Source organism: Perognathus longimembris, chromosome 11 (genome assembly GCF_023159225.1).
Source record: "Perognathus longimembris pacificus isolate PPM17 chromosome 11, ASM2315922v1, whole genome shotgun sequence".
NCBI classification, from domain to species: domain Eukaryota; kingdom Metazoa; phylum Chordata; class Mammalia; order Rodentia; family Heteromyidae; genus Perognathus; species Perognathus longimembris.
The window spans coordinates 10195710-10223330 of NC_063171.1; the positions used below are offsets into that span (position 1 = coordinate 10195710).

Consider the following 27621-nt stretch of genomic DNA (forward strand, 5'->3'; position numbering starts at 1 on the left):
GGCTGAGGATATAGCCTAGTGGCAAGAGTGCCTGCCTTGGATACATGAGGCCCTAGGTTCGATTCCCCAGCACCACATATACAGAAAACGGCCAGAAGTGGCGCTGTGGCTCAAGTGGCAGAGTGCTAGCCTTGAGCGGGAAGAAGCCATGGACAGTGCTCAGGCCCTGAGTCCAAGGCCCATGACTGGCCAAAAAAAAAAACAAAAAACAAAAAAAAAACAGATTACAGGTATGAACCATAGCACTAGGCTTAGAACTTTTATGTGTGAGAGCATGAATTCCTATGTTCTGAAGAAGTCCTATGGCTTTTTTAGGCAAGATGGTATCTGGTATTTATATATGCATTTTTATGGGTAAAAGCCCAAAATTTTATCAAACCTCAAAATAAATATATTAAATTAAGAATAAACAGAGAATTGGTTTAGAATCAATGCAGAAAACATCCAGAGAACTTTGAGGAATTCCAACCTCCTTGGGATAAATGAAGTAGAAGATAGGAAATTAAGCCATTTGTGGTGAAGAAATGGAAGAAGGACCATATAAAAAGTTTTGGGGGGAAATGGAGGATGGATATATTCTTAGAGATGCAGACCCTTCTTCTATAATATATTGTGATGACATCGAGGCTGGGCTCTGCAACCAGACCCTTAAGGCACAAATCTACTTAAAAGTTGTGTGGTGGGAAAGTATGTACCTCTCTGAAGCTCCATTCCATCTCTAAGTAGCAGTTATAACCATTCTTGCTTGTAAGGTTATTGTAAGAATTATTTTCCCAGGTTCAGTGGCTCACTCCTGTTAATCTCAGCTACTTGGGAAGTTATACAAGAACATCATAGGTCCACGCAAGCATAGACAAAATGTTAGTGAGATCCTATGTCCAAGAACAAGCTGAGCATAGGGATTCACCTCTCTCATCTCAACCGTATGGGAATCAGAAATATAAGAATCATGGTCTGAGGCTGACTCCAGGCAAAAGGGCAAGACTCTTTCGGAAAAATAACTAAAGCAAAAAAGGTTGGAGGCATTGGCTTAAGTAGTAGTGTTTTGATTTGCCTTATTAAATGTGAGGCTCTGAGTTAAAACCCAGTACCATCAAAAATTCTAAAGCTACTCAAGAGTTTGAAACCTGGAGGATCAGGTTTGAATTATTCCAGATAGAAAAGTCCAAGACTCTTATCTCCAATTAACCAGCAAAAGACCAAGCTTTTTTGTGGCTCGAATGGTAGAGCACCAGCTGTGAGCAAGTAAGTTGGGTAAACATGAGTAAGTTCAAACCCTAATACTGGCAAAATGAAAAAAGGAAGAAAGGAAGGAAGGAAAGGGAAAGGAAGGAAAGGGACTAAGGGAGGGAGGAAGGGAGGGAGGGAGGGAAGAAAAGAGTGAAGATTTCTAGTGCTATGATAAACTGCCTGAGATAATATACTTAAAAGGAAGAAAGGTTTTGTTGGCTTACAGTTTAGAAGTGTCAGTCCTTGGTCATTTGGCTCTAATGCTTTGGAACGGTGGTGAGGCAGGACTTTTCGGTGGGAGAACATGGTAAAGGATTCCTATTTACTTTAGTATATCCAGGAAACAGAGATTTATTTTTTTAAGGAGGGTGGTAATGAGGGAGCTGGGGAGAGAAAAAAAGAAAAAGCATGCATGTGTAGTGTCCCACCAATATCCCTTCCAAACTTTTGATGACTTAACTTTCTTCCTTTAGTTGCCTACCTCCTCCAGGTATTATCACCTCTCCAAAGAGGTGCCCTTTGGGGAATATTCTAGATCTAAACTACAGCAGTATCTGAGACTGTAACTGCAACAGATTCTGCCCCTACACATACTGCTTGTCTTTAGATAAAAATATCAGCCTTCTGCTCTATATAGAGTTCCTGCCCCCACAAAAAATCCTTTGACAAAGCAATACTTAAATATATAGCCAACGTGAGGTTTAATTTCTAAAATATGATTGTCCAATGATGTTATCATAGTAATCTTAACCAGCTCCTTTGGAAATCCCTTTGTGCTTACACAAAATATAGCTATGTCTGGTGATACATGCCTATAATCTCAGCACCTGAGAGGCTGAGATAAGGAAGATTATGAGTTTGAGCATAGCATAGACTATGTCTCAAAAAGAGGAAAATAAGAACAAAGGAAGGAAGTAGAAAATTTAAGAATACCAGTTTTATTGTTTTAATATACTTTATAACCTTAGTGTTTTCATCATTTCAGGAGGAATGTATGTCTGGTAAATTCTCATACTTTAATTATCTCAGTTTCTGTGGGTTCAAGCACTTGACTCTTATTAAACCAGTGTTCATTATATTGTAAAATCCTTACCAATAGCTTGAAAAACTTACTAATTAGAGTTTCTTTAGCAGTCATGAAGCCAATCAAATATTCAGTAGCCTGACTGAAAGCATCTAATTCCTTTTATCATGTGTAATTTATTGAACTGTCACAGTTACAGGGCCTGCAGTAGTCAAAAATGCAAGTTATTCATAATTGAAAACATACTTCCCCCAACGACACTCTTGTTGATTAGTGACAGCCTACCACATTGCTTGATGTACAGTTTATGCACCCTGATGACTCAAAATATACAGTACATGCTGTTTTGCTCAGCACAGTGAATATGTTAAATATGCAGGGACAGTTGGAAAAGCTTGAAAAGACAAAATTGCCTGCAGGGAAAAACAAAACAAAACATGACAGAACAGAATATTAATCAAAAAGAGAGAAGAAAACACAGCAGATTTCCTAAGCACTATTTGTTACCATCAAGAATTTTATTTTTTTATCAACTTTGTTTCCACTAATCATTTTAAGAACTAAGCTCTCCCGTGAAGTTTCAGAATATGAAGCACTGAAAGATTAGCTAGGATAAATTAGGGGTTCTGCATGTAAAGCTTTGTGCTTTATTCAACAAATAGGAGGTGTGGAGTGGGCTCTATGAAGCTTATATGCATCTGATTATATTCCTAAACTCTTAGAATTCAAAATATAATAGCTCAAATAAGGCAAGTCTACAGCCTGGTGCCCATGATTCATGCCTGTAATCCTAGCTATTCAGAAGGCTGAGATCTACAAGATCACACTTCAGAAAGATGCCAGGCAGAAAAGTCCATGAGACTCTAGCTCCAAATAACAAGCAAAATGCCAGACTGGAAGTGTAGCCCAAGTGGTAGAGCACTAGCAGTGAGCAAGCAAGTTAAGATAGAGTAAGGGGCACTGAGTTCAAATCTGGGTATCAGCTACCAAGTCTATAGATAGGTATAATAAAATGTAGAGTGCAAGTCAATAGGTGCAATCACTTTTCTTCTGGAGACAGCATCCAGAGGTGAGAGTGCTCATTCCAGAGGGTGCTTTGGCCAACATAATCCAGAACTCTCTGTGATCCCAATGGTCCTAGTTCTTAACATATTTAATACATTGGCAGTGAAAATCATGGTAGGTAAGACTGCATTATTCAATTTGAAATGTGTAGCTGAAAACCTGCTTGTTTCCTCATTTGTATAATACTGCTATCTAGGCCTCTACTCTTCCAGGAGTAATCTTCTTGCCTTTTGAGCACCCAATTGTGAAACATGAGGACTAGAAGGAATCCTAAAGATGATTATTTTTCTCATGAGGAAATACAGATCCTGATGAAGAGTTCAATTTACCACAAGTCATGCAAGCAGTCATCCGAAAGAGCTGAGCTTGAATCAGTTGGCTTTGCTCCCAGTGTCTCCCCTGCCCACTGTGACCACCTGCATTCAGCACTCTCTCTTTCTTTTCTCTGTGAAATAAGCTAGCGCATTTCATCAAAAGAGATGAGCTTAGATAAAGTGACTCACCAACTAAGATAAGACCTTGCTTAGAGAAAAAAAAATCCTGTCTTTGATAAGTGGCTTTATCTAAAACTTGGCTGAGTAAAAATAGAAAGAAAATCAAAAGAAAAATAGCAAGGAAGCAAGAAATTAACCCCCTACAAACCACAATACATCACTTACAATCTCAACTCCTATCTTTTGATTGATACTTTCTATGAATACTTATAAACACTCAAAATCTGGAGCTATTATGATTTGTATATCTGCATAAAAGTACCATTCCCTCCTAAATATTTTTCAGAATGCACCACATAGACAGGGGCTTAGAATCAGGATACTAATCATATTAACTGCCCAGTAAAACATACACAATCCTATTTATTGTCACAATAAAATCTTTTGGAAGTGATGCTGTGGGTCAAGGAAGTGGCGCTGTGGATCAAGTGGTAGAGCACCAGCCTTGAGCTGAAGAGCTCAGGGACAGCACCCAGGCCCAGAGTTCAAGCCCATGATCAAAAAAAAATAAAAATTAAAAAATCTTTATCCCTATATCCTGCAAAGGGACATACTCAAGGTTACAGAGCTAATAAATGATAGAGCCAGATTTCAAACAAAAACAGACTTACACAAACTACTTAGTAAACACAAAACATATAATTATATGTCTATCATCACTAAAGAAATTGAAGGCTCATCAGATAAACAAGAAAGAGATATGTAAACAGACAACTATAAATCAAGAAGGTTCAGTGCTATAGAAATTACGTGAAAGCAGAACTAGTGTAGGAGGTGTGGCTCAAGAAAAAAAAGCAGCTCCTGTCTAGCAAGCACAAATCAGAGTCCCAACCTCCAAAGAAAAAGAGAAAAAGATAGCAGAATAATGAAGACTGAAGAAAAGGCCTCAACTCCATCAGGAGCCAGAGAAAGTAGAGAGGAAATGGTAGAATTTAGTCTAAAAGTGTATGCTTTCGTCATCGTAGGTAGACTTTCTGCAGTGATAGTACCTAGAATTTCATCATATTCTCTTTTGGTCTTTTTCCCACATTTTTATGAACATCAATTGGGCATGCACACATGCATCACAATGGACCTTGAAATCTTACCTTTTCAGTCCCCCTTTCTCATTCCTCCTCCCCCTTCCCAAACCAGTCTCAACAAGCTACATTGTTCCATTTTCATTCATGTACATGAACTCTTCATATTCTTAATATTGAATAACATACCAGGTACACAGTAATTTCTAGATAAATTTTGACCACTGGTGTTAATAAGAGTGGTATGAGGCTTTAAGCTTAAGAAATTTATCATGTATTCATCTACCATAGTTTTTTAAATATCTTGGTTGCTATTTTAATAAACTTGAGTGACCATATATTAAAAAAAATATAGACTTGGAAGTTTAAACAAAACAAATTCATGTTCTTACAGTTCTGGGGTACTTCAAGTCCAAGGTACCAGGAATGCCAGTTCCTAGTGAGGACCACTCCTGGCTTGAGAAGACCCTGTGCCTTGCTGTATCCTCCAATGACAGGGAGAAAGAAGGACAGCAAACTCTCAGTGTCCTTTTCCTATAAGGGTGATAAGCTCATTACAGGGCCCCATCTTTAAGCCTAATTAAGCCTAATTATCTGCCCAAACCTCACCTCCAAGTTCCATCATATTGAGGGTTACAGCCTTTGAAACATGAAATTTGAGAAAACACAATTTATTTTATAGAAGTTGCTTGAGAAATGAAAGCTTAAAAATCCAGCTTATTTTTCCAGCTGACATTACTCCAAGATTTTAGAGCCTCTGGAATGAAACTGTTGAGCTTCCTGAAGGAGTAATATGAACATTTAACAAAGATTTTTCTTCGGTAAGAGTTGTTTTCTCTCTCTTCCAGCACTTGATAGTTAAACTTCTGAGCTGGGATTCGTTTATCAATACTGAAATTACTGAAGTTATACTGAGTATGTCCTCAAGTCTTTAACAACTGTAGGACCACACTGGATATCACATAAAAACAGAAAAAAAATCTGCATTCAAAGCACTTACAATCTAGTAGACAGTCTAGATAGACAATATAGTAACAAATGATGATGGTGAGTGGGGAGATGGTATTCCATTCGAGAATATGAAAGCATTCTGTCTGGAATATTGCTGGAAGGGTATTTGTACTAACACTTGAAGGATTGGTTTGGATGAGAATGAAAAGGATAAAGGAAATGCTATGCTTCTTTTTTCATGCAACTCAACAAAGTAATCAGAATTTCCATATATGGCTGGCAATGGAGATCCAACTATCAAATCACCTAACTTCCCACACCACCTTCATGCCCAACAGACACTCTGAACATGTATAAGTCTAGCAATTAAGTGCATTTCCCCATACAGATTTTGAGCATAGCCAAATACGTGCTACCAGATTAATCAAAATGAGCTTATTGAATTTTAGGGATTTTATCTATAAGAAGTGATTCATAGAATGCATTTATGTGTATATTAGAAACATTGTGATGCCATCCCACAGTCTAGCGTTTCTTGATAATGAGCAGATGCTTAGGAATGCACTTCATAGAGGAGGAGGAGAAAGAGGAAAAGGAGGAGGAGGAAAGTTGTTTAAAAGGACAAAGTGAGAGCTGGGCATAGAGATGTACATCTGTAGACCCAGCTATTCAGAAGGTATGTGTGTTGGGCAGGAATTCAAGGTCAGACAGGTGAGACACTGAATAAAAAAAGTAGATATAATGATGTATCTAGAAACATATAATTTTTAGAACATAACAGTAATAACAGGGAAGTACAATTAATAATTAGGGGGTAAAGGATCTTTTTAAATTAAAAAAAAGTATGCCCTATAGGGCATGTTTAAATCTTTTATCATAGACTCACATGATTTTTTTTGTTGGTAGTGAAACTTGAACTTGGTGCCTGTCCCTGAGCTCTTTTACTCAATGTTAGTACACTCCCACTTTGAGCCACAGTATCACTTCTGGTATTTTGTTAATTGGAAACATGAATCTCAGGGACTTTCCTGACTGGGCTGGGTTCAAACCATGATCCTGAGGTCTCAGACTCCCAAGAAGCTAGAATTACAGGCATGAGCCACCATTGCCTAGCAGATTTTTAACAATTAAAATACAGTGCCTATACTGTAATGATAATCACATATATATCACATGTTTTCACAGATGTATGGTAGAAAACAAGATGGTTTAATGGTGGAATTTTCCTCTTCTCCTGGTTTCTTTTCTTGTTATAATGCTTACATAATTGAAGAATCAAAACAAACAAATGATTGAAAGACTCTTTGGAAGGAAGTAAAGAATAAATAATATATTCATGCATGAAGAAGTAGGGAAGGGTTGAATCAAAACAAGGACCCATGAAATATTTAAGAAGGCCCACATGCTGATGTGTAAATAAAAAATGACAAAACATCCTTAACAATGAGCAGCAGACACAAGCCAAGACCAGCCACTTAGCTAGTCTGTCACAGCACTTTCCATTAAACAACAACCACAAAAGAAAAACAGAATTTATCTGTCATTAAGAGAGAGATCTTCCAGGAAATTGAAACAAGAGGGATTTTTTTCTTCATTTAGGTGGTTAATTGGAGATAAGAGTCTCACAGCCTTTCCTGCCACTACTGGCTTCAAACCATGATCCTCAGATCTCAGCTGCCTGAGTAAGATTACAGGTGTGAGCCACCAGTGCCCAGCATAAGTAACATTTTGTTCCTGTCCTTTTGTAGGGGATGACAAGGTCCTGCGGTTGTGGCACCCCAACATCAGCACCAAACCTGTGGGCAAGCTAATGGGACACATGTTCAGTATCACTGAGATAGTAACCAATGAAAAAGACCAACATGTCATCAGTCTGTCCTCTGCAAAGGTAAGGAGAAGAAAATAACCAAACCAAATGACATAAAATTTTCCCTGAAAATTAAGTACTGGATGACCTGGGGTGTATGTGTGTGTGTGTGTGTGTGTGTGTGTGTGTGTGTATAATACTTGACTAAGATAGCACAAGAAAAACCATGTATAAAGACAAGCGTAAAAGAAAAATTATTAGGAAGAGAGCCAATATTATAAAACACAGAGGTTGTCTATTAAAGAGAAAACATATAAGCCAAGTCCTAGTGCCTCATGCTTGTAATTGTTGCTACTCAGTAGGCTGAGATCTGAGGACTGCAGTTTCAAGATAGCCCTAACTAGAAAGCCTAAGACTTGTATCTTCAATTAATCACAGAAATAGCTAGAAGTGGTGCTGTAGCCCAAGTGATAAAGTGCTAGCCTTGAGCAAAAGGAGCTTAGGGTCAGTGCCCAAACCCAGAATTCAAGCCCCAGAACCAGTGAAAGAGAGAGACAGAGAGAGAGAGAGAGAGAGAGAGAGAGAGAGAGAGAGAGAGAGAGAGAGACAGAGTCAGAGACAGAGACACAGAGACACAGAGACACAGAGACAGAGTATAACAAGATACATTCCTCATGGATTAAGGCCATAGAAGTTCTAGAAGAAAATATAGGTGAATATTTATATAATTTTAGGCTAGTTTCTATTCAGAGCTCTTATGGCTAATAATCAGAAAATAAACAATATATAAACATCTGAATTCTATGTACTATTGTAATAATAGCTGTCATTTATCAAATAGTTATCACATACCAGGCACTGTGCTAAGTATTTTACATACACATCTCATTTAATGCTAATAACAACTCTATAGGCCTGAGGATGTAGCTCAGTGGTAGAACTTGTGCTTAGCATGCACAAGGTTCTTAGTTTGAGCCCCAGAATAGGAAAAAAAATTTACTCACTTGTGAAGGAGGTGAGATCTAAGCAATGTCACACAGTCACACAGTAACCTTGTGGTTCCGTGTAGAGAATCCCATATGCTCTTCTATCCCAGAGAGCTTTCTAAAGTTAAAGCTAGAAAATAGAGAAGGCAGAAATGCAACAAAAATGACAAAGACTGGAATACTATTCTTAAACAGGAAAACAAACCAATGAACAACAGAACTGATAAATGAGTATGAAATAAAGAAGAAAGAGGAATGAAAGAAACAGGTTTTTAAAACAGACATGATGCCCAGCATTGGTGGCTTATTCCTGTAACTCTAGCTTCTCAGGAAGCTGAGCTCTAGAAGCCAACGGAGGCAGAAAAACCCATTAGACTCCATCTCAAAAGTAACCAGTAAAAAAATAAAAATAAAAATAAGAAAAACCAGGAGGTAATGGCTCATGTGGCAAAATGCTAGCTTGTGAACAAGAAAATGGAACAAGTTCAGGGTCTTGGGGGCAGGGGTGGAGAAGAAGAATAGGAGGAGGAGATGAAAGGAAGGGAAAAAACACTTGTTTACAGAGTGCTTAGTGAGGATCAAAAAGAATAGCATTGAAAAAGACCACACTAAGGCGGGGAATATGGCCTAGTGGCAAGAGTGCTTGCCTCGTATACATGAAACCCTGGGTTTAAATCCTCAGCACCATATATATAGAAAAGGTCAGAAGTGGTGCTGTGGCTCAAGTGGCAGATTGCTAACCTTGAGCAAAAAGAAGCCAGGGACAGTGCTCAGGCTCTGAGTTTAAGTCCCAGGACTGGAAGGAAGGAAGGAAGGAAGGAAGGAAGAGATCAAACTAGCATGTATACAATGCCCTAACCTCCCTTTCATAATTTCTTTAGTAATATTTGACTGGTAAAGCAACAAGGGTTACACCATGTGACATATTGCCCAGTAAGAAGAAATACTTAGTAATTATATGTGAAAAGTAGGTCTAGTAAAGGGTTCCAAATGAAAATTAGGCTTTTCCAGTTCATTCAAGTTGTAGAGGCACCGTGAACCTTTCATGGCTTTGTAACAGACATCCCTAATTATCCTCAGGGACATGTATTCCATGTCCCCTAGCAATGCCCAACACTATGCATCACAGCTAACTGTACATTACTGTTTGTTCCTATACACTCAGGACAGAGTTTCATGTATAAATTTGACACAGGCAGTCATAATAATTAATAATAAAAATAGAACAATGATAACAATGTATGGTAAGAAGATTGCGAGCATCATTACTCTGGATCTGCGGTAACATTGAGTAAAACTGAAGTTACCTGAACATCAAACTGTGATGTTTTGACAGTCCTTATAATAACAAAAATGGCTACTAAATGATTAGTGGGGCACAGGGCGAATGTATCAGACAGAGGGATGATTCATGCTCTAGGAGAGTTACTCACACTATTCAAAATGGTACACAATTTACAATTTATGAGCTGTTTATTTCTGAAAATTTCTGACTTCAGTTGAATATGGGTAAATGAAAACATAGGTCAAGAATAAAAGCCTTAACAAAGGTTCTTCACTGGCTGATGGCCATCTTTTGTACACACAGGGTACTATTTATCTGAACTACTAGTAGCTGTAAGTCAATGGAATCTCAAGAACAAGGAATTTGTCTACATTTCCTGTTTATATAAGAAACAGAATTTTATAAGAAACATCTGAAACACACAATTAAGATAATGTTCAAACATCAGTTTGAATTTATTAAAAAGAAACCTCATACTTAAAGTTGATCAATTTATGGTATTTAGATGTTAGTTCAGTATCATTGCCGAAGAAAATAATTAGTGTGACATGCTTACAAAATTAAAATTCAAGAGAAAAAATGATTTAATAGCTATGTTATCTCATTTTTAATACAGTGGAAATATAATATAGATACTAAATAGATAGATATTAATGTGAATACGTATTATTTGAAATATAATGAAAGAATATATAATTAATCCATTTGAAAATTTATAATCATCTAGGTTAAATTATTGTTATGATTAACAATAAGATATTTCATTGCTTAGTAAGATTGGGGATGGACTAATCTTTTTTCTCTGATCAATTTCTATAGCAAATATTCATGGTTTTTGTAATAAAGAATATTTTTTAAAATTTAAAGTGTATAGGGAGATAGTGAAGGTTTTGAGATACTAACACCAAAACCAAAATGCTATGATCTTGTGACCTGGTGTTAGTCTCTTGCAGAAAAAAATGAAAGAAAAATAATGTATGTTTCTATAAAAAAAAAGGGGGGGGGGGACATTCATGCTGGTAATGGAAGTGACATGCAGAAGAAACAGCCTCTTCCATTCCTTTTTGTTGTGATATGACAGTCAGCCAGCCAGCCCATTGAGTGTCTTTCCACTCCATATTTTTTCATTTGTAAAATATAATCAGGACTAGCTCAGAGAGCTGTTATAAAGATGAAGTGAGAGCATTCATTTTATCATCACCAGGCATGTATCTTTGAGTGTCTATTTGAGGATCAGCTACTATTTGGCGGGGGGGGGGGGGGTGCGGGGGTGCGGGGTGTAGATTCTAGATAAAGAACATCCAATAGGAAGGGCAAGAGCCATGTTCTGAAGGAATTTACATCCCAGGGAAAGACAAGCAAAGAAGCAAAGTAACAAATATACAAGAAAATAGTATGCTAGGGATTTTTAGTAAACAGAGAACACTGACATGAGGTGACTGAATATCATCTCCAAGGAGCTGATATGAAAGCAGAAGCCTGAATCACCAGCAAAATCACCCGAGAAAGGACCATCTGAGTCAGAGAGGGTAGCTAAGGAGAGCCATGCTTATCTCTGCTGAATCTGTCTTTATTGTAACCATTTTACTGTTTATTATATGTTTAAAAGAATTATTGTAAAGGTGATGTACAGAGGGGTTGCATTTACATAAGTAAGGTAATGAACACATTTCTTTTTTTTTTTTTTTGCCAGTCCTAGGGTTTGGGCTCAGGGCCTGAGCACTGTCCCTGGCTTCTGTCCCTGGCTTCTTGTTGCTGAAGGCTAGCACTCTGCCGCTTGAGCCATAGCACCCACTTCTGGTTTTTCTGTGGTGGTACTCAGAAATGCAACCTAGGGCTTCATGCATGCCAGGCGAGCACTCTACCACAAAGCCACATTCCTAGCCCAGCACATTTCTCTTGAAAAGTGTTACCCCTCCCTCATTTTCTTCCTCTTCCCCCTTCCCCATGACTCCCCTCCTCCTCAAGTTTTTTTTTTTAATAATAATTACTTATTTATTATCAAAGTGATGTACAGAAGGGTTACAGTTTCTTACGTTAGGCCATGGGTACATTTTTTGAAGTATTTCTTACCTCCTCCCTCATTCCCTCCTTCCCCTTCCCCTCTGCCCCCATGAGTTGTTCAGTTGGTTTACACCAAATGGTTTTGCAAGTATTGCTTTTGGAGTCATTTGTCTTTTTATCCTTTGTCTCTAGATTTTGATATTCCCTTTCACTTCCCTAGTTCTAATACCAATATATACATTATCCAGGGTACTCAGATGAGATACAGTGATAGCGTGGGGACAACCACAGGAAGGGGGTACAAGAGGATCATTAACAAAAGAAGCTACGGTTTCACAGGGCATGTTGAAAGTAATTACAACAGTGATATTACAGTCATTTCTATAACATGGAGTTCATTTCTTATGTGATCATAAGGGTATAGCTATTGGGCTCTTGTGATCCTCTGCTGTGACTTGCCTAAACCTGTGCTAATTAATCCCAATAAGGGAGACCATAGAGTCCATGTTTCTTTGAGTCTGGCTCACTTCACTTAGTATAATTTTTTCCAAGTCCTTCCATTTCCTTACAAATGGGGCAATGTCATTCTTTCTGATAGAGGCATAAAATTCCATTGTGTATATGTACCACATTTTCCTGATCCATTCGTCTACTGAGGGCATCTGGGTTGGTTCCAGATTCTAGCTATGACAAATTGCGCTGCGATGAACATTGTTGTGCTGGTGGCTTTACTGTGATTTTGTTTGTGGTTTTTTGGATAGATACCCAAACGTGGGGTTGCTGGGTCACAGGGGAGTTCTATATTTAGCCTTCTGAGGAATCTCCATACTGCTTGCCAGAGTGACTGAACCAGTTTACATTTCCACCAACAATGAAGTAGGGTTCCCTTTTGGCCACATCCCCTCCAACATTTGTTATTGTTAGTTTTCTTGATATAGGACATTCTTACTGGGGTGAGATGGAATCTCAATGTTGTTTTGATTTGCATTTCTTTTATGGCCAGTGATGTAGAGCACTTTTTCATATGTCTCTTGGCCATTCTCATTTCCTCATCAGAGAAGTCTCTTTGTAAGTCTTTAGCCCATTTGATGAGGGGGCTATTGGTTCTTTGCGGTTTTGTTTTGGAGGAAGGTAATTTTTTTAGTTCTGCATATATTTGAGATATGAGGCCTTTGTATCCAATGCCTAACATATGAAACTGTAACCTCTCTGTACATCAGCTTGACAATAAAAATTTAAAAATGAAAAGATAATAAAAATTAAAAAAAAAAATGGCCTTTTGAATCAGGTAAGCCTAAATTGTAAGTCCTGGTTCTGAAAAGTACTTGGGTCCATGGTCCGTCATGGAGATCACTAGTGAGGATAAGGGAAGTGCTTCCTTTGCAGGAGGACTACATTCCAGAATGCACCAGACATTCAAGGTAAGAAGAGGGGAGTACTGCCTAGCAGCACAGGAAGCTACAGCAGTCATGCAAAAACCCTGCAAGAAAATGAAGCACATTAGGTGAGCACCCTACTACTGAGCCACAGTTTCTGCCTCTTCCTTCCTCTAGCACTGTTTTTTGTTGTTGGTGGTGGGTGGTAATTGGTTTTGTTTTGTTTTTACCAGTCTTGGGGCTTGAACTCAGGGTATGAGCACTGTCCCTGACTTCTTTTTGCTCAAGGCTAGTACTCTACCACTTGAGCCACAGCACCACTTCTGGCTTTTTCTGTTTATGTGGTGCTGAGGAATCAAACCCAGAGCTTCATGCCTGCTAGGCAAGCCCTCTACAGCTAAGCCACATCCCCATCCTAGCACTGGTTACCTTTGAGATTGGGTTTAGCACCCTGCTGGGTATGATCTTGTACCATGATCCACCTACTATGCCTTCTTGTTCTATCTGCTTGGGACAATGGAGTCAAAGTTAATCTTGGAGTAACTGAGATTTGTAATCTTTTCAAGTGGAAGAGCTAAATGTCTCAACACTTTCCTTAAAATGAGAGTGGGAATTTTTCTTGAGGAAGATGTATATACATTAGGAAAATTTAGTAATAAAATGTAAATGGAGGGCTGGGAATATGGCCTAGTGGTAAAGTACTCACCTCGTATACATGAAGCCCTGGGTTCGATTCCTCAGCACCACATGTATAGAAAAAAGCTGCAAGTGGCACTGTGGCTCAAGAGATAGAGTGCTAGCCTTGAGCAAAAAGAAGCCAGGGACAGTGCTCAGGCCCTGAGTCCACGCCCCAGGACTGGCAACAAAAACAAAACAAATAAAAAAAATGTAAGTGGATATTTGGAATGAAAATTAAAAGTAAGGGCAAAGGATGATGTATAAGCTTTGGGATTTAGTGTTTGACTTGTAATGCTTTTCTTTGGTGTACAGTTCTTAGGTATGTCATCCCAGGATGGCACCTGGACAATCGTGTGTGTGTGTGTGTTTGTGTGTGAATACTGAGGCTTGAACTTGAGGCATGGGCTCAGTCCCTTAGTTTTTCCCCTCAAGGCTGGTATTCTACCACTTGAGCCGTAGTTTCATTTCCAGCTTTTTTGTGGTTAATTGTAGATAAGAGTCTTGTGGACTTTTCTGCTTGGGCTGACTTCCAGCCATGATCCTCAGATCTCAGCCTCATGAGTTTTACATGCCTCACAGGATTACAGGTGTGAGCCATCAGAACCAAGCACTCCTGAAGAACCTGCAAGGAAGCCCTGGGATGATCCTTAGCCATGGGAGCTAATAACCTCATAAAACAATGACAACCATGTATCACATGAAGCCCTCTTTTGTTGGTGGCTTTTACTTTCTTTGTGAAAACCTTGAACTCTGTTGTTATTGAATGCCTGTATCAAAGCTATCTTTTTGCTTTGGGGGACATTTTCCAGTGTGGGTTACATTATGTTTGAGTATCATTATACTACTATTTTATTCAATAGACTTTCTCCTCATTTCCACCCACTAGCTTAAAGACTCTTCAATTCCCTTGCACCTCTGCACACACATATTTGCACACATGCATTTACTACCACACTAAGATAAGTATCTGGAGATTCTATTCACCCTAACTCTATGGCTCCTAAAGAAACCTAGCATTGTTACTTGGCTAACCAACTGGCTATGACTTTCGGCTAGCCTCACAGCTGGGAATCCTGACTGTCCTGTCAGTATGCATCCCCTGGCACAGGCCAGCATTTCCTCTGTCAGGCCCTGTGCATGTATATATTTTGAGGTGAGCCTCCCAAAGGTGCTCAAAATAAAAAAGAGCAAATAGAGCATAACTGCCATCAATATTTCATGACCAAACTCTAAGAGTGACAGAAACTCCAAGTTGAAATCAGCTAGTTTTGTAACCTGAAATCTGGAAGACCCTTACAACTTTCTCAGAGGGCAAGGTTGACTTTATATATCCTTGAACACAAACATTACTGAGAATCAGTCTATAGGAAGTTTGCCAAACTTCCTTTACAAAGTGACATGTGCAAGGAGGTTCATTAACACTTTAATAAAAGAAAACAAGGAGAGCTGAAGGCTTGACTGGAGCACCAGTCTTGCAAGTGTGAGTTCCTGAGTTCAAACACTATTACTGAGAGAAAGGTGGGGAAAGAGAAAGAGGAAGGAGAAATGAGGAGGAGGGGAGGGGGAAGGAAGGTGAGGAGGAGGAGGAGGAAGAGGAGGAGGAAGAAGGTTTAAAAATGAGTAATTCCCAATAATGCAATATTTACAATGATCTATAGAAATGTTTCTATAGAATACTATACAGAATACTGTGCACCTACTAAAAGGATGAAGCAAATCTAAGTAGACAAATGTATTCCAATGGAAATGTAAACTATCTATACAATCCCATTTAACATCAATGTAAACAGTGATACTAAATGCTGATATATTTGTCCCTTATGGGTGTGAAATCTAAAGCTCAGAAAAGTTAGATGATGTACACAAATCTACATGGCTATTAGGTAGTAAAGCAGGTTTATATGATATACTCTGCCTCCAGAGGGATTGTCTTGATACAATGGTTTTGCTTAAGAAGTGAAATTAAGGAGCAAAAAGGAAGTGGTATGCAGTAAAGGGAACTGGTTTTTCCTATTGCGTGTATGTACAAATATTACATCAACACTCTTACTATAACAAAATACATGAAATATTTAACTTAGAAAGAGAGAATGTTTATTTTCATTTGAAGCTTTGGAGATCTCAGTTTATGACCAGTTGATTTGATGGTTTGGGCCCTGTGGTGAGTCAGAACAGAGCAAGAGAAGATGGTGGAGCGAAACTGTCGATTTCATTGCCAGGAAAGAAGAGGAGAAGGTGCTATAATTTGCATAATCCCCTTGAAGGACACTTATCCAATGACCAAAATATATACCACCAGGCCAGACCCACACCTCCCAATAGTACCAAGATGAGGACAGAGATTTTATGTATCACTTGAGCCTTTGGGGACAGTCAAGATTCAAACTGTAACATACTGTTTTAAAAAGTACATATCCAGGTGCTGGTGGCTCATGTCTAAAATCCTGACTACTCAGGAAGCTGAGATCTAAGGATCACTGTTTGAAGCCAGCCTGGGCAGGAAACTCTGTGGGACTACTATCTCCATTTAAGCACCAAAAATCTGTAGAGCTGTGGCTCAAGTAATAAGAGAGCTAGCCTAAAGTGATAAAGCTCAGGCAGAGTTCAAGGCCCAGGACTGGCACAAAAAAAGAGTACATATAATAATTTTATAATTAAAAAGTTAATTAAACACATGTTAGTGCCTCCAGCTCACTTCCTGTTTGCTAATTATCACATAGGAAAAAAATGTGAGAACAAGATAAAATTAACAATTTCAGTCCCACAATGCCGGAACATTTTTTATTAAGTTGCTTGAATGAACTCAATACCTTTTCCTTTGAGTTTCCTACACAGACAATGTAAAATCATGTAATTCAGTGAGTGACCTTGGAGACTAAAGACTTATTAACCGCTGGTAGCTATTGGGTAGAAATTAGGAAGGCAGGGCAAGTCCCAGGTTCCCTGACAAATCAGAAAATGGAAAATTTAGGTTATTCTTTCCCAAGAAGTGATTGGTACTCCTTTCTCATAAGTTTTCCTCTCACTTTCACTAAAACCATGGATGATGCTAGGTATGTTGACTGACAGCTGTAATCCTGGCTACTCAGGAAAGTGAGATCTGGGTGGATTGTAGTTCAAAGCCATCCCCAGAAGAAATGTTTATAGGACACCATGTCCAACTAACCAACAAAATTGTCTATTGGAGATGCAGATAAAATGGTATAGGACCAGTTGTGAGCAAAAAAGATTAGAAATTTGATTTGAGGCCTTGAGTACAAGCCTAGTACTGAGGGAGAAAAAGTAAATTTCCCATATTCCTTCATTTATCTAAACAAAACTGTAATTCTGAAGCTGTTACCTGAAAGATGAAATTTAATGGTGCAATTTTTACCACTGTATGATATTCATATTTCCATTAAATTATTTCCAACAATGTTGTATTTATCCTCTGCCTACTATCTGTCTGGACTTCAATGTATTCAAGAGCAGTAATAGTGGGTCTGTTGGTCATTGTCCCTGAGGCACTTCACCCACATTTCCATACTTATTAAATGAATGGTGAAATTGTATGATTGAGTTATTAATTTATTTTATTTATTTTGCTGATACTGAGGATGGAACTCAGAGCCTGGCACTTGCTTGGATTTGCTTGCTTGGCTGATACCACTTGAGCTGTACCTTCAGCCTGGCTTTTTAGCTGGTTAATCAGAGGTAAACTCTTATGGACTTTTCTACCTTTACTGGGTTCAAATTATAATCCTCTCGATCTCAGCCTCTGAGTAACTAGGATTACAAGTGTAAGCCAGAAGTGCCCTGCTATGTGTTACATCTTTTTATACTAGGACATACCTTTCTTATATAGCTGAAGCTAACCTTTAAAAATTAGATACAGTATTCTACTCTAGTCATTCTAATAGAGGCACTCACCAAGAAACAACAATGTTTTATTAATACATTTGGATGACAATGATTGGTTTGAAATTAGGAAGAAGAAAATCTAAGAAATATTTTGCTGAATCAAACCAATCTGCATTCTGAACACATACATGCTTATTTTCAGACTTCAGCTTTGTCCTTATTTATTAATTATTCCTCATAAATGACTGTGGGCAAAGCTTTCCCACTTGTCTTTTTCTTTGGCATTTGTGATTTTTGACTTCCGTTCATGTTTTATCCTCAGATTTTAATCAGCCTGACATTGTAATCTTTTTCTCAGTGCAAAAAAGTCTTCCATCTAATTTCTGCACTCCCAATTTGTTTGAAAAAAAATCAGCATTCTTCTTATTATTATTACTTGAATTTTTATGATTTAAATTTACTTGCACAGATGTCATATTTAATATATGGCATATATATATATATTAACACTGAATTATACATTACTCTGTTACCACCATGATATGTTTAGTAGAAACTGTTCTATTCTCTGATTTTCTCACTACACGAATTCAGGTCCATTCTAAAATGTTTTGTCTGTGTTCTCCTCCTAAGCCCCTTCAGGGCTGACTTGGCTCCATACGAGTTCTTGCAAGCTTCGCAGCACTTGTCATCTTCTATGAGAACAATGTGGATCCCTGATTGGAGCTAGCAAAAAAATAGGACAGGCATTTAGGCCTTATTATGTTAATGCTATCTCTTCCCCAAAGTAACTGGCACATTGTGGCCACCTAAGAACAAAGTAAAGATATGGGCCCCTTCATCAATTGACTAGATTAGAAAATAATGTTGTCTAGGCCATGTAAAGTGATGATAATGCAATGCTGGACCAAGACAGAAGAGGCAAGCAAGCAGACAAAACCCAAATAACAAACCAAACCAAAGATCATATGTAACAGTCTGGGAACAAGGATAAATTAGATGCAGTTTCTCCCGAGCAACATCCAGTTCAGAAGAGAAGACAAGTGAGCAACTCACCATGTTTTAATCGCTAATTAATATTAACATGAACAAGTATTGGAATTAGGTGGTAGAACTTTTAAATTGGAGAGCTATCTCGTTGAAATGCATTTTTGTTGTTTTCATTGATATTTTTATGGCACTAGGGACTGAATTAACTTTGAGCTTGTTAGTTGAGGTATGCTCCCAGTATAATAATTTTGTTGAAGAAGTATACATTAATAACATGAGAGGCCTTCGTTGTGATAATTCTATACAGTGTACTTTGAATGAGTTCATTCCTGTGGTGTATGAGGTTTCATTGCTTTCCACATTTGTGCCAACATTTGTTGCTGTTTGATAATAGCCATTGAGATTGGGTTGAGATAGAATCTCAGTGTTTTGACTTGAATTTCTCTGATGGAAAACATTTTCCCATTTACATATAGACCATTGTCTATAGAGATCACTACACTTTTTATCCACTGAATTTTGTTCTTTTCTTAAATTCCTTGAATTCTTTATATATTGTAGATATTAACATTCTATCAGATGAATAAGTGGAAAAGAGTTTTCTTCCATTCTGTAGCTGTCTCTTGACTCTGTGGATAATTTGTTGTGCAGAAGGTTTTTAAATGTAATTTTAATCCCAGTTGTCAAATCATAGTCTTATTTCCTGAGCTACTGGGGATATACTCAGAATCTATGATGCCTCCATCCTGATGTGTTTTCCCTTTGCTGTCCTCTAGTAGTTTCAAAGTTGCATGTCTTATATTTAATTCTTTGATCTGTACTCTTAGTTCCTTGATCTATTTTGAATGGATCTTTGTACCAGATAAGAGACAGAGACATAGTTTTAACATCAATATGTGGATATACAGTTTCCCCCACTCTCTATACACTGCTAAATAAATTACACAAGCCATTCAACCATTTTACTATACAATGAAATTTGGGTTAAATGATTTTTTCATACAGTTGTTTTTTTTTCATACAGTTGTAGGCTACTGTAAGTGATGTGAGTGCATTAATTTTGGGCTATCTAAATGAAGATGTTTATTATACACAATAGTTTCTACCTCTACTAGGTTCCTTGGGCTATAACTCCATTTTAAGTCCAGAAGCATTTGTACTTTAATTGAATTGGTAAATTATAATTATTACTATTTGAATATATCATTTATGACTAATGCACTGCTAGAAATGTAATAATTCTTAACCAAAATACACTTTGTTTTGAATCTCAATCATACTATAACTTGGTAAAAATTCAGAGTAGGCCAAGTGCTATGACTAGTTATTTCAGGTAACAAAGTGTAAACTTGATTTAGTTTAGCTGAATTAGTACTCATTGTTCTTTCTATTCTGTTCATCTCCATAAATCATGGAAGAACCATTTTAAATCATTCACCTGATGTGTCCCCTTTCTCATTTTGCTTCACCCTGAGTGGACACGTTTGTGGTCTTATTTAGAGTGGTGGCCCCAGGATGCAGCAGTATGCATCCATTTCTGCAATGAGCAATTTGATCCCATGCATCCTGGGAAAGAGGCACTTACTCAGTCAAGATTCAGGCTCTCCTTGAACTCTAATGCAAATCATGATCAGTCATCTGCTATTCCTCCAAATAATTAAAGAGTCATAAATACAGTTTCCCTTCTACAGAAAACTTCAGTTTCTGAGCTGGGTGCCTGGTGGCTCACACCTGTAATACTAGCTACTCAGGAAGCTGAGGAAATATCCATGACACTTCATCTCCAGTTAACTAGCAAAAAGCCAGGCTGGAAACATGGCTCAGGGAGTAGAAAGCCAGCAATGATCAAGGAATAACAACACCCCAGTTTCAAACCCTGGTATTAGAACTGTGAGAAAGAAAAGAAGCCAAAATCCAGTTCCTAAAGATAGGCCTTTAAGTGCAATTTAATCATTGCTATTTTCCTCCGATCTTAATGAACAGTATACAAACCAAGAATAAAATGGAAGCTTAGTGAATGTGTGCCCTTGAGGTCATGACATAAACCACACTTTGCTGAAAGTGTAGAAAAGTGTATTTTATACTCTAACAGTGTTTCTGTCTGCCTTATTCTTCCAGGTTTTTCGGGTGTGGGACATACAGACACTTTCTGTGTTACAAGTCTTCCACGATACCCAGGGAGGACCAGGAGACATGCAGATTTATTCTATGATCTATGATGCCATGCATGGCATGCTTATCACAGGTATATGTACCAAACAATAGAACCTTGTATCTTTATTTTTGACTTAAAATTAAGAAGGCAGAGATAGTAAGGGAATGGGTGCAACTGTCCAAAAAGAAATGTACTCATTACCTGATTTATGTCACTCTAACCCCTTTGTATATCACCTGCATAATAACAATTAAAAAATTAAATAAAAGGGAAATCAACATTAGATAAATACTATGAAAACTGCAAAAAGATAACACTTAGGCATTGACTCTGGAACAAACAAAACACTGAGACAGAAATTTATTACATTCAGTAGATATTTATTTCAACTACTATCTCCTATTGTTTATGGGTAGGTCTGAAATACCAGATTAGTTCTTTAAGGTTTTGGACCTAGTAATGCCCAGCTTAGGTAGAGCAGAAGTGCAAGGGTTGGAACCTGGTGCTGTGTCTAGGGCTCTGTTGTAGCACTTGGGAAAGCACTGTGGTCTTAGAGTGATGACCTCAGGATGCAGCAGCATGAGCTTGTTTCTGCAATGATGCAGTTTGGCCCTGCATTCTGGTGAGATGTACTCAGTAAGACAGGTATAGACCCTTCTAACTACCTTTGCTAGATAGGGAATGGCATAAAGAGAAAGAATAGGATCCAGGATGCCAGGTCCCAAGAGCTATGGCAACAAATTGGTGGTCAATATTTTTTTTTCTTGTGGTTGGATACAAGATACCTTGTTAATCATTTAGGTCAAACACTGTCTTATGCACACCTTTTGGCTTCAGAAGAAAAGCAAATGGTACGGTTATACTTCCTCCTTCTGAAACACCAAGCCAGAATTGCATTTCTGAGGCCTATTCCCACTGACCACTTCTCTGAGGCCCTGTGGGATTGGTTAAGGCAGGGGAACGAATGCAGTCATCCCTGGTAGTGAATATAATTATTATTTTTAATACATTTGTCTTTAGATGTCATGGCTTCCCCCCACATCCCTGATAAGGAGTGAATTAGCACTCATCCTCAAGAAATAATTTTCCATCTAGTAAAAGAGAACTTAGTTCCACCTGTAAGCACCCCTTATCTTTCTGACCTCCTCCAGAATGTATATTCTAATGGCTGTACACAAATGTTCTAGCACATCAATTCAAGTGTCTGGTTACTGGCTTGCTTCTGTGTTTCCATTTCATTTATCTTGAATAATGAGGGACTAAATAACAAGATAAAAGAACAGAAAAATCAAGATTTCTTCCTATTTAAAAACATAACCTTAAAATAGTTATATGAGGGGGTTTCAATGTAACATGTCCATTTATATGTACATATGTACAATACATCTTGATTAGAGGTGCTCCTTCCATCATTCCCCCTATCTTCCATCTAGTCCAGTCCCACATGACTCATCAAGTCCTCCTTCAATTTTACAAGCCTTTGGTAGTACTTCTGCTTATAGAAATATAGAAGTCTAGATTTTGTTCAATCACTGAAATGGCATACATTGGCCACAACCATCAGCCTAACACTAGAATTACATGCAGTGTTAGTATACCGTACATTGAAGTAACCCTGTGGTCTACTAAACCAGCAAATTGAAGTGCTACAATCTGAGATCTTTGTAGACTTATCATTGTTACTATCTTTACCATCATTATGCTCATTGAAACAATAACTTCTTAGTCTTTTTTTAATTTTTCATTTTATCTATACAAGTACTATGAGGAAGGAATTACTAATATCCTATTTGAAAAATGGCAAGATCAAATCCCAAATAGTTTACCTGACTAGTTAAAGATTGAAATATGGATTTGGGATTTGATCTTAGACCTTCCAAATCCTGAATCTACAATCATTCTTTGTTCTGCATTGTATCCATTCTTGCAGTACAACTTTTCCACAGTTTATCCTGCTTTGTGGAAATCTGTTCTGAATACAGATAGTGACTGTCATTATCACGTTTAAACAATCTACTGAAATGCTCTACAATTGGTTTGATTATGCGGTTAGCATAGGACTCTCACATGTTCATGATGGAGTTTTTGAAATGAGAAATATTACCAGATACATCATTTCAGTTCTTCTTTATGCATAAGCAGATCATGTTGTAAAATCTAAATGCCTTAGCAAAATGTTTAGTAATTTCTGTTAAAACTTTTAAAGTTGAGATTTCTTTTGGGGGAAGTGATGAGATTTGAACTTAGAGCCTTGAAATTGTTAAGCATTTACTTGACCACTTGAGGAGCCCCACTGTAAAGCCTTTTTTACTGGTCATTTTCAAGATAGGTCTCACTTTATGCCTGGGCTCATGTAGACTATGATACTCCTGCTTGTGCCTCCTTAAATCCCCTGGGATGGCAAGCCATTGGGCTTCCCCTGTATCTGGAATGACAGGCAAACAGCACCAAGCTTGAAAGGGAGTCTCAGAACCTTTTTTGGCCTAGCTGGCCTCAACTACAATCCTCTAGTCTTCTCTGTCAAGTAGCTACAGGCTTGAGCTACTGTGCCTAACCAAAGTTGAGATATCTTTGGAGAGACTTGAGAACTAAGTGCAGATTATACTATTGTTCACTTAATTTCCACATTAATAAAACAGGAGGGTGCAGTTTCATTTTTGTTTGGACTACAGAATAGTTTGAGACTTTTATCAGTCTTTCTAGAAATTACAATGAAACAGAACACATAATCATTTGCTTTTTGAATGCTAAATAATACTAGTATTTTATAGTACAACAGTAAAACAAAACCAACAATCCTTACAAAAAAAAAAAAAAAAGGAACAGCTGCTCTCCATATCCTGAGCATGCAGACCGCATCTATCACTATGATAATTTGCAAATTAATCTTATTTACTATTGAGGGTACAAGCACAGGCTTGCAATCATTTTCATTCACTATATTTAATCACAGAGGGCTTTTTCTTGGCTGATTGAAAAAGGCTTTGTAACAACCCATCTCAATCACAAAGGAGAAGCCTGCCTTCAGGAGGAAGCTGAGCAGATTCGTGGCTGTGCATTCGTGGAGATGCATTAATGCATGATAAAGAAGGGAAAAGTAGACTATAAAAATGAGGTGAGGGTCAAAATGACCTGTGCTTAAAAAATTAATGAAGTATTGAATGAATACTTTCCTGTGACCAAATCACATTTGCTATATTTGTCATAAATGCTTTAGAGGAAGTAAATGTATTTTCATGCCTCTGAATTCCCTCACCATTGATATTACTAATTTTACTAACTGGCTATCTCTAAGCACAACTGGCTGTGTAAAGATATTTTGTGATCCCAAATTTCTAATATTTTACATTTATGAGATTCTTTTTGTAAGTTTTATTGTAAAGATGATGTGCAGAGGTGTTACAGTGACATACGTCAGGTAATGAGTATGTTTCATTTTGAACAGTGTCACCCCCTACCTCATTTTCTTCCATTTTTTCCCTCCCAGTCCCCCTTCCTTTCAAGTTGTATAGTTTATTTCTGACATACTAGTATCACTGCTGAATTAGTCCACCCTTTGTCCTACCATTTCTGTGTTTATTTCTATTCCAGGATCCAGTGTAATAGACATGTATCCTTTGACCAGGATGGTACAAGACACAAAACAGGTTCCTCATACTCATGAAAGGGAAATCAATGCCATGTTTTATAACAAAAACTTCCACCAAGTACTCACAATCTGCTCTGAGTCCGTAATTAAGGTGAGTACCTACTGTCTTCTCAGAAAAAGATAGAACAAATAAGATTTTCTCACAGATAAATCACTCTTCATGAAGTAAATGTGATGGTTTGTATGATGACTGTACACTGGAGCTCTTTTACTGTTCGGAGTACTGGCAATTTAACTCAGGCCTTGTCATTACTAGGAAGGTACTCTAACACTTGTGCCATACCCCAGCACTTTTTCTTTCTTTATTTTTTTAGCATGAGATCCTTCTTGTGCTTTTTCCAGGGCTAGCCTTAGATTGCCATCCTTCTACCTCTGTCTCACAAAAAGCTGGAATTACAAGCATAAACCACCATGCCCCTATTTGAACTCTTTCTAGGCTTCCATCAGTACAAGAGAAACAAATATTTTAAGATAGCTGATAGTTCACATCATCCAGATATGTGCTTGATTATAAATAAGTCTATAAATAGATCCAGCTTTACCTATTAAAAAAATAGTTCAAGGATGGGGCTGGGAATCTGGCTTAGTGCTTGCCTAGCATGCATGAAGCCCTGGGTTCGATTCCTCAGTATCACATAAACAGAAAATTCTGGAAGTAGCACTGTGGTCTTGAGTAAAAGAAGCTCAGTGAAAGTACCTAAGCCTTGAGTTCAAGCCCCAGTACTGGCCAAAAATAAAGTTAAAGGAAATAAAGCAAGTTTCCATTTTAACTGAGATATGATTATAGAATACATGCTAAAAAAGAAAAAAATAAGAAACTTTCGTATGTTTGTCTAACTTGTATGGATACAGCATCTGTACCAAGTTCATTGCATCTGTAATCTCATTTAATCCTCAAAAAAGATCCTCATTTTCAAAATGGGGAAAACAGGCTCAGAGAGAATAATGACTCATCTCAGGCCACTCATCTCAGTAAATGTGAAGACTGGTAGGTGTGTCTGGGTTTGTCTGCCTCACACAATCAGAAATACTTCTCCTTCTGCTTCTTCTATTCCTCCTCATCTCCTTCCCCTTCATTATTATTATCTTCAAATAGCTGAACAAAGGGGGTTTTAATTTGACATACTTATTTAAATTTTTATTTTAATTTTTTACAGTACCAGAGTTCAAACTCAGGGCCTACTGCTTGCTAGGAAGGCCTTTTACTACTAAGTAGGCCACTCCTCCAGTACTTTTTTGCACTCATTATTCTTGAGATTAGAGTCTCACCATGACCTATCTACATAAGGCTTCCCATTGTTATTGTTACATTTGCCACTGTGCCCACCTGCCAATTGAGAAGGGATCTTGTGAACTTTTCCATCAGGGCTGGCCTTAAACCTCAATCCTCTCAACCTCAGCTGCTGACTTAGTTTAAGAGGACAAGTATAAGCCATCATGTCCAACAATGGGTTGAGAAGGGGCTTCACAATATTTTTTGTCTGGATTTGCCTCAGCTGTGATCCTTCTGTTCACAGCCTTCCAAGTAGCTAGGACTATAGGCTGGAGCCACCAGCACCTGGCTAACATGCATGACTGTTATGCTTCGTCCCTCTAGCTGTATCATTGCTGTGCCTGAAGGCATGACACTTAGCCATGACATTGTGTCTGTCATTACAACCATGGATATCACCTGGCAATGACAGCCAGATGTGTTCACATTATATGTCCATCCTTTTATTTCACACATACTCTTTGAGAGGAGACTATGGAGTGATGGAGGGACTCTGCTCAAGGAAGGTCATCTGCTGGAAATTCTCTCAGGTCCAGTCCACTGAAGTACAATTCATTTTCACTTGTTTCCAGTAGTGACTAGAGATAAAGTTATTGGAGAAAACTTAAGTAATATTTGTCCTGCTCTGAGGCACTAATAACAAGTATGAGCCACCACAGTGTTAGTCCCATTCTTTCTTTTTTCCTTTATTTCTTTCTCTTTCTCCCTTCCTTCCTTCCTTCCTTCCTTCCTTCCTTCCTTCCTTCCTTCCTTCTTTCCTTCCTTCCTCTTTCTTTCTTTCTTTCTTTTTTCTTTCTTTCTTTCTCTATCTCTTTCTTTCTTTCTTTCTTTCTTTCTTTCTTTCTTTCTTTCTTTCTTTCTTTCTTTCTTTCTTTCTTTCTTTCTTTCTTTCTTTCTTTCTTTCTTTCTTTCTTTCTTTCTTTCTACAGAGACTCCTTGTGCAGCTCAGATTAGCCACAAACTCACAACCCTCCTTGCTTGCCTTCCAAGTGCTAGGATTACAAGTATATGCTACCTTGTTTGGCAAAATGATTTTGGTATGTTTCTGGATTTTCTGATTATATCCCTCCCCGTTTACAAATGGCCCTTTCTCTGGGTCTTTCCCTATCACCATTTCTATCTCTAGCCTATGTATCTAGTCAGGAAACCACTTAGAATGATAGGTGAGCCTTTTCCTGAGGGCTTTCCCATATGACATGCTATTCCCACAATCCTGATTTATCTGGATGAAGGTCACTAGGAAATAAATTCAGTTTGATTTTTTATCTGCTGCATTTTCATTGCTATATTTCTACCTTGATGCTAACTTTGCATTATTCCTACAGGGATGTTAGTCATCTTTCTATTACTGTAACCTAATACCAGAGATAGTCAACTTTAAAAAGAGCAAGGGCTTAATTTCATCCATGGTTTGGGTGGTTTCAATTGGTGGTTTGTTGATCCTATGCTTTGGGGCCTGTGGTGAAGCAACACTAAATAGGAGGAGGAGCGAGTATCTCATTTCGTGGCAGTCAGGAATGAGAGAGAAGTGGAGAAGCCAAGGTCTTAATAACCCTACAAGGGTATATCCTCAGTGATCCAAAACCTCCCACTGAGGCCTACCCATTTTTAAAGAATAATAATTAATTATTTACTGTCAAAATGATGTACAGAGGGATTAAAGTTTCATACATTAGGCCATGAATACATTTCTTGTACTATTTGTTACCTCCTCCCTCATGCCCCCCCTCCCTCCCCTTTTCCCTCTCCCTCCATGAGTTGTTCAGTTGGTTTACACCAAATGGTTTTTCCAAGT

General features: G+C 38.0%; 1 protein-coding gene across 2 annotated transcripts in view; it reads left to right on the forward strand.

Annotated features, from left to right (window-relative positions):
• Wdr64 (WD repeat domain 64) overlaps positions 1-27621 on the forward strand; it is a 106813-nt gene that overhangs the window by 41167 nt on the left and 38025 nt on the right. For both annotated transcript variants that reach the window (XM_048357322.1, XM_048357323.1), the window contains exons 10-12: positions 7532-7671; positions 20868-20994; positions 24496-24644. In XM_048357322.1, coding sequence (XP_048213279.1) covers positions 7532-7671; positions 20868-20994; positions 24496-24644 — 416 coding nt within the window. The remainder of the gene's footprint in view (positions 1-7531; positions 7672-20867; positions 20995-24495; positions 24645-27621) is intronic.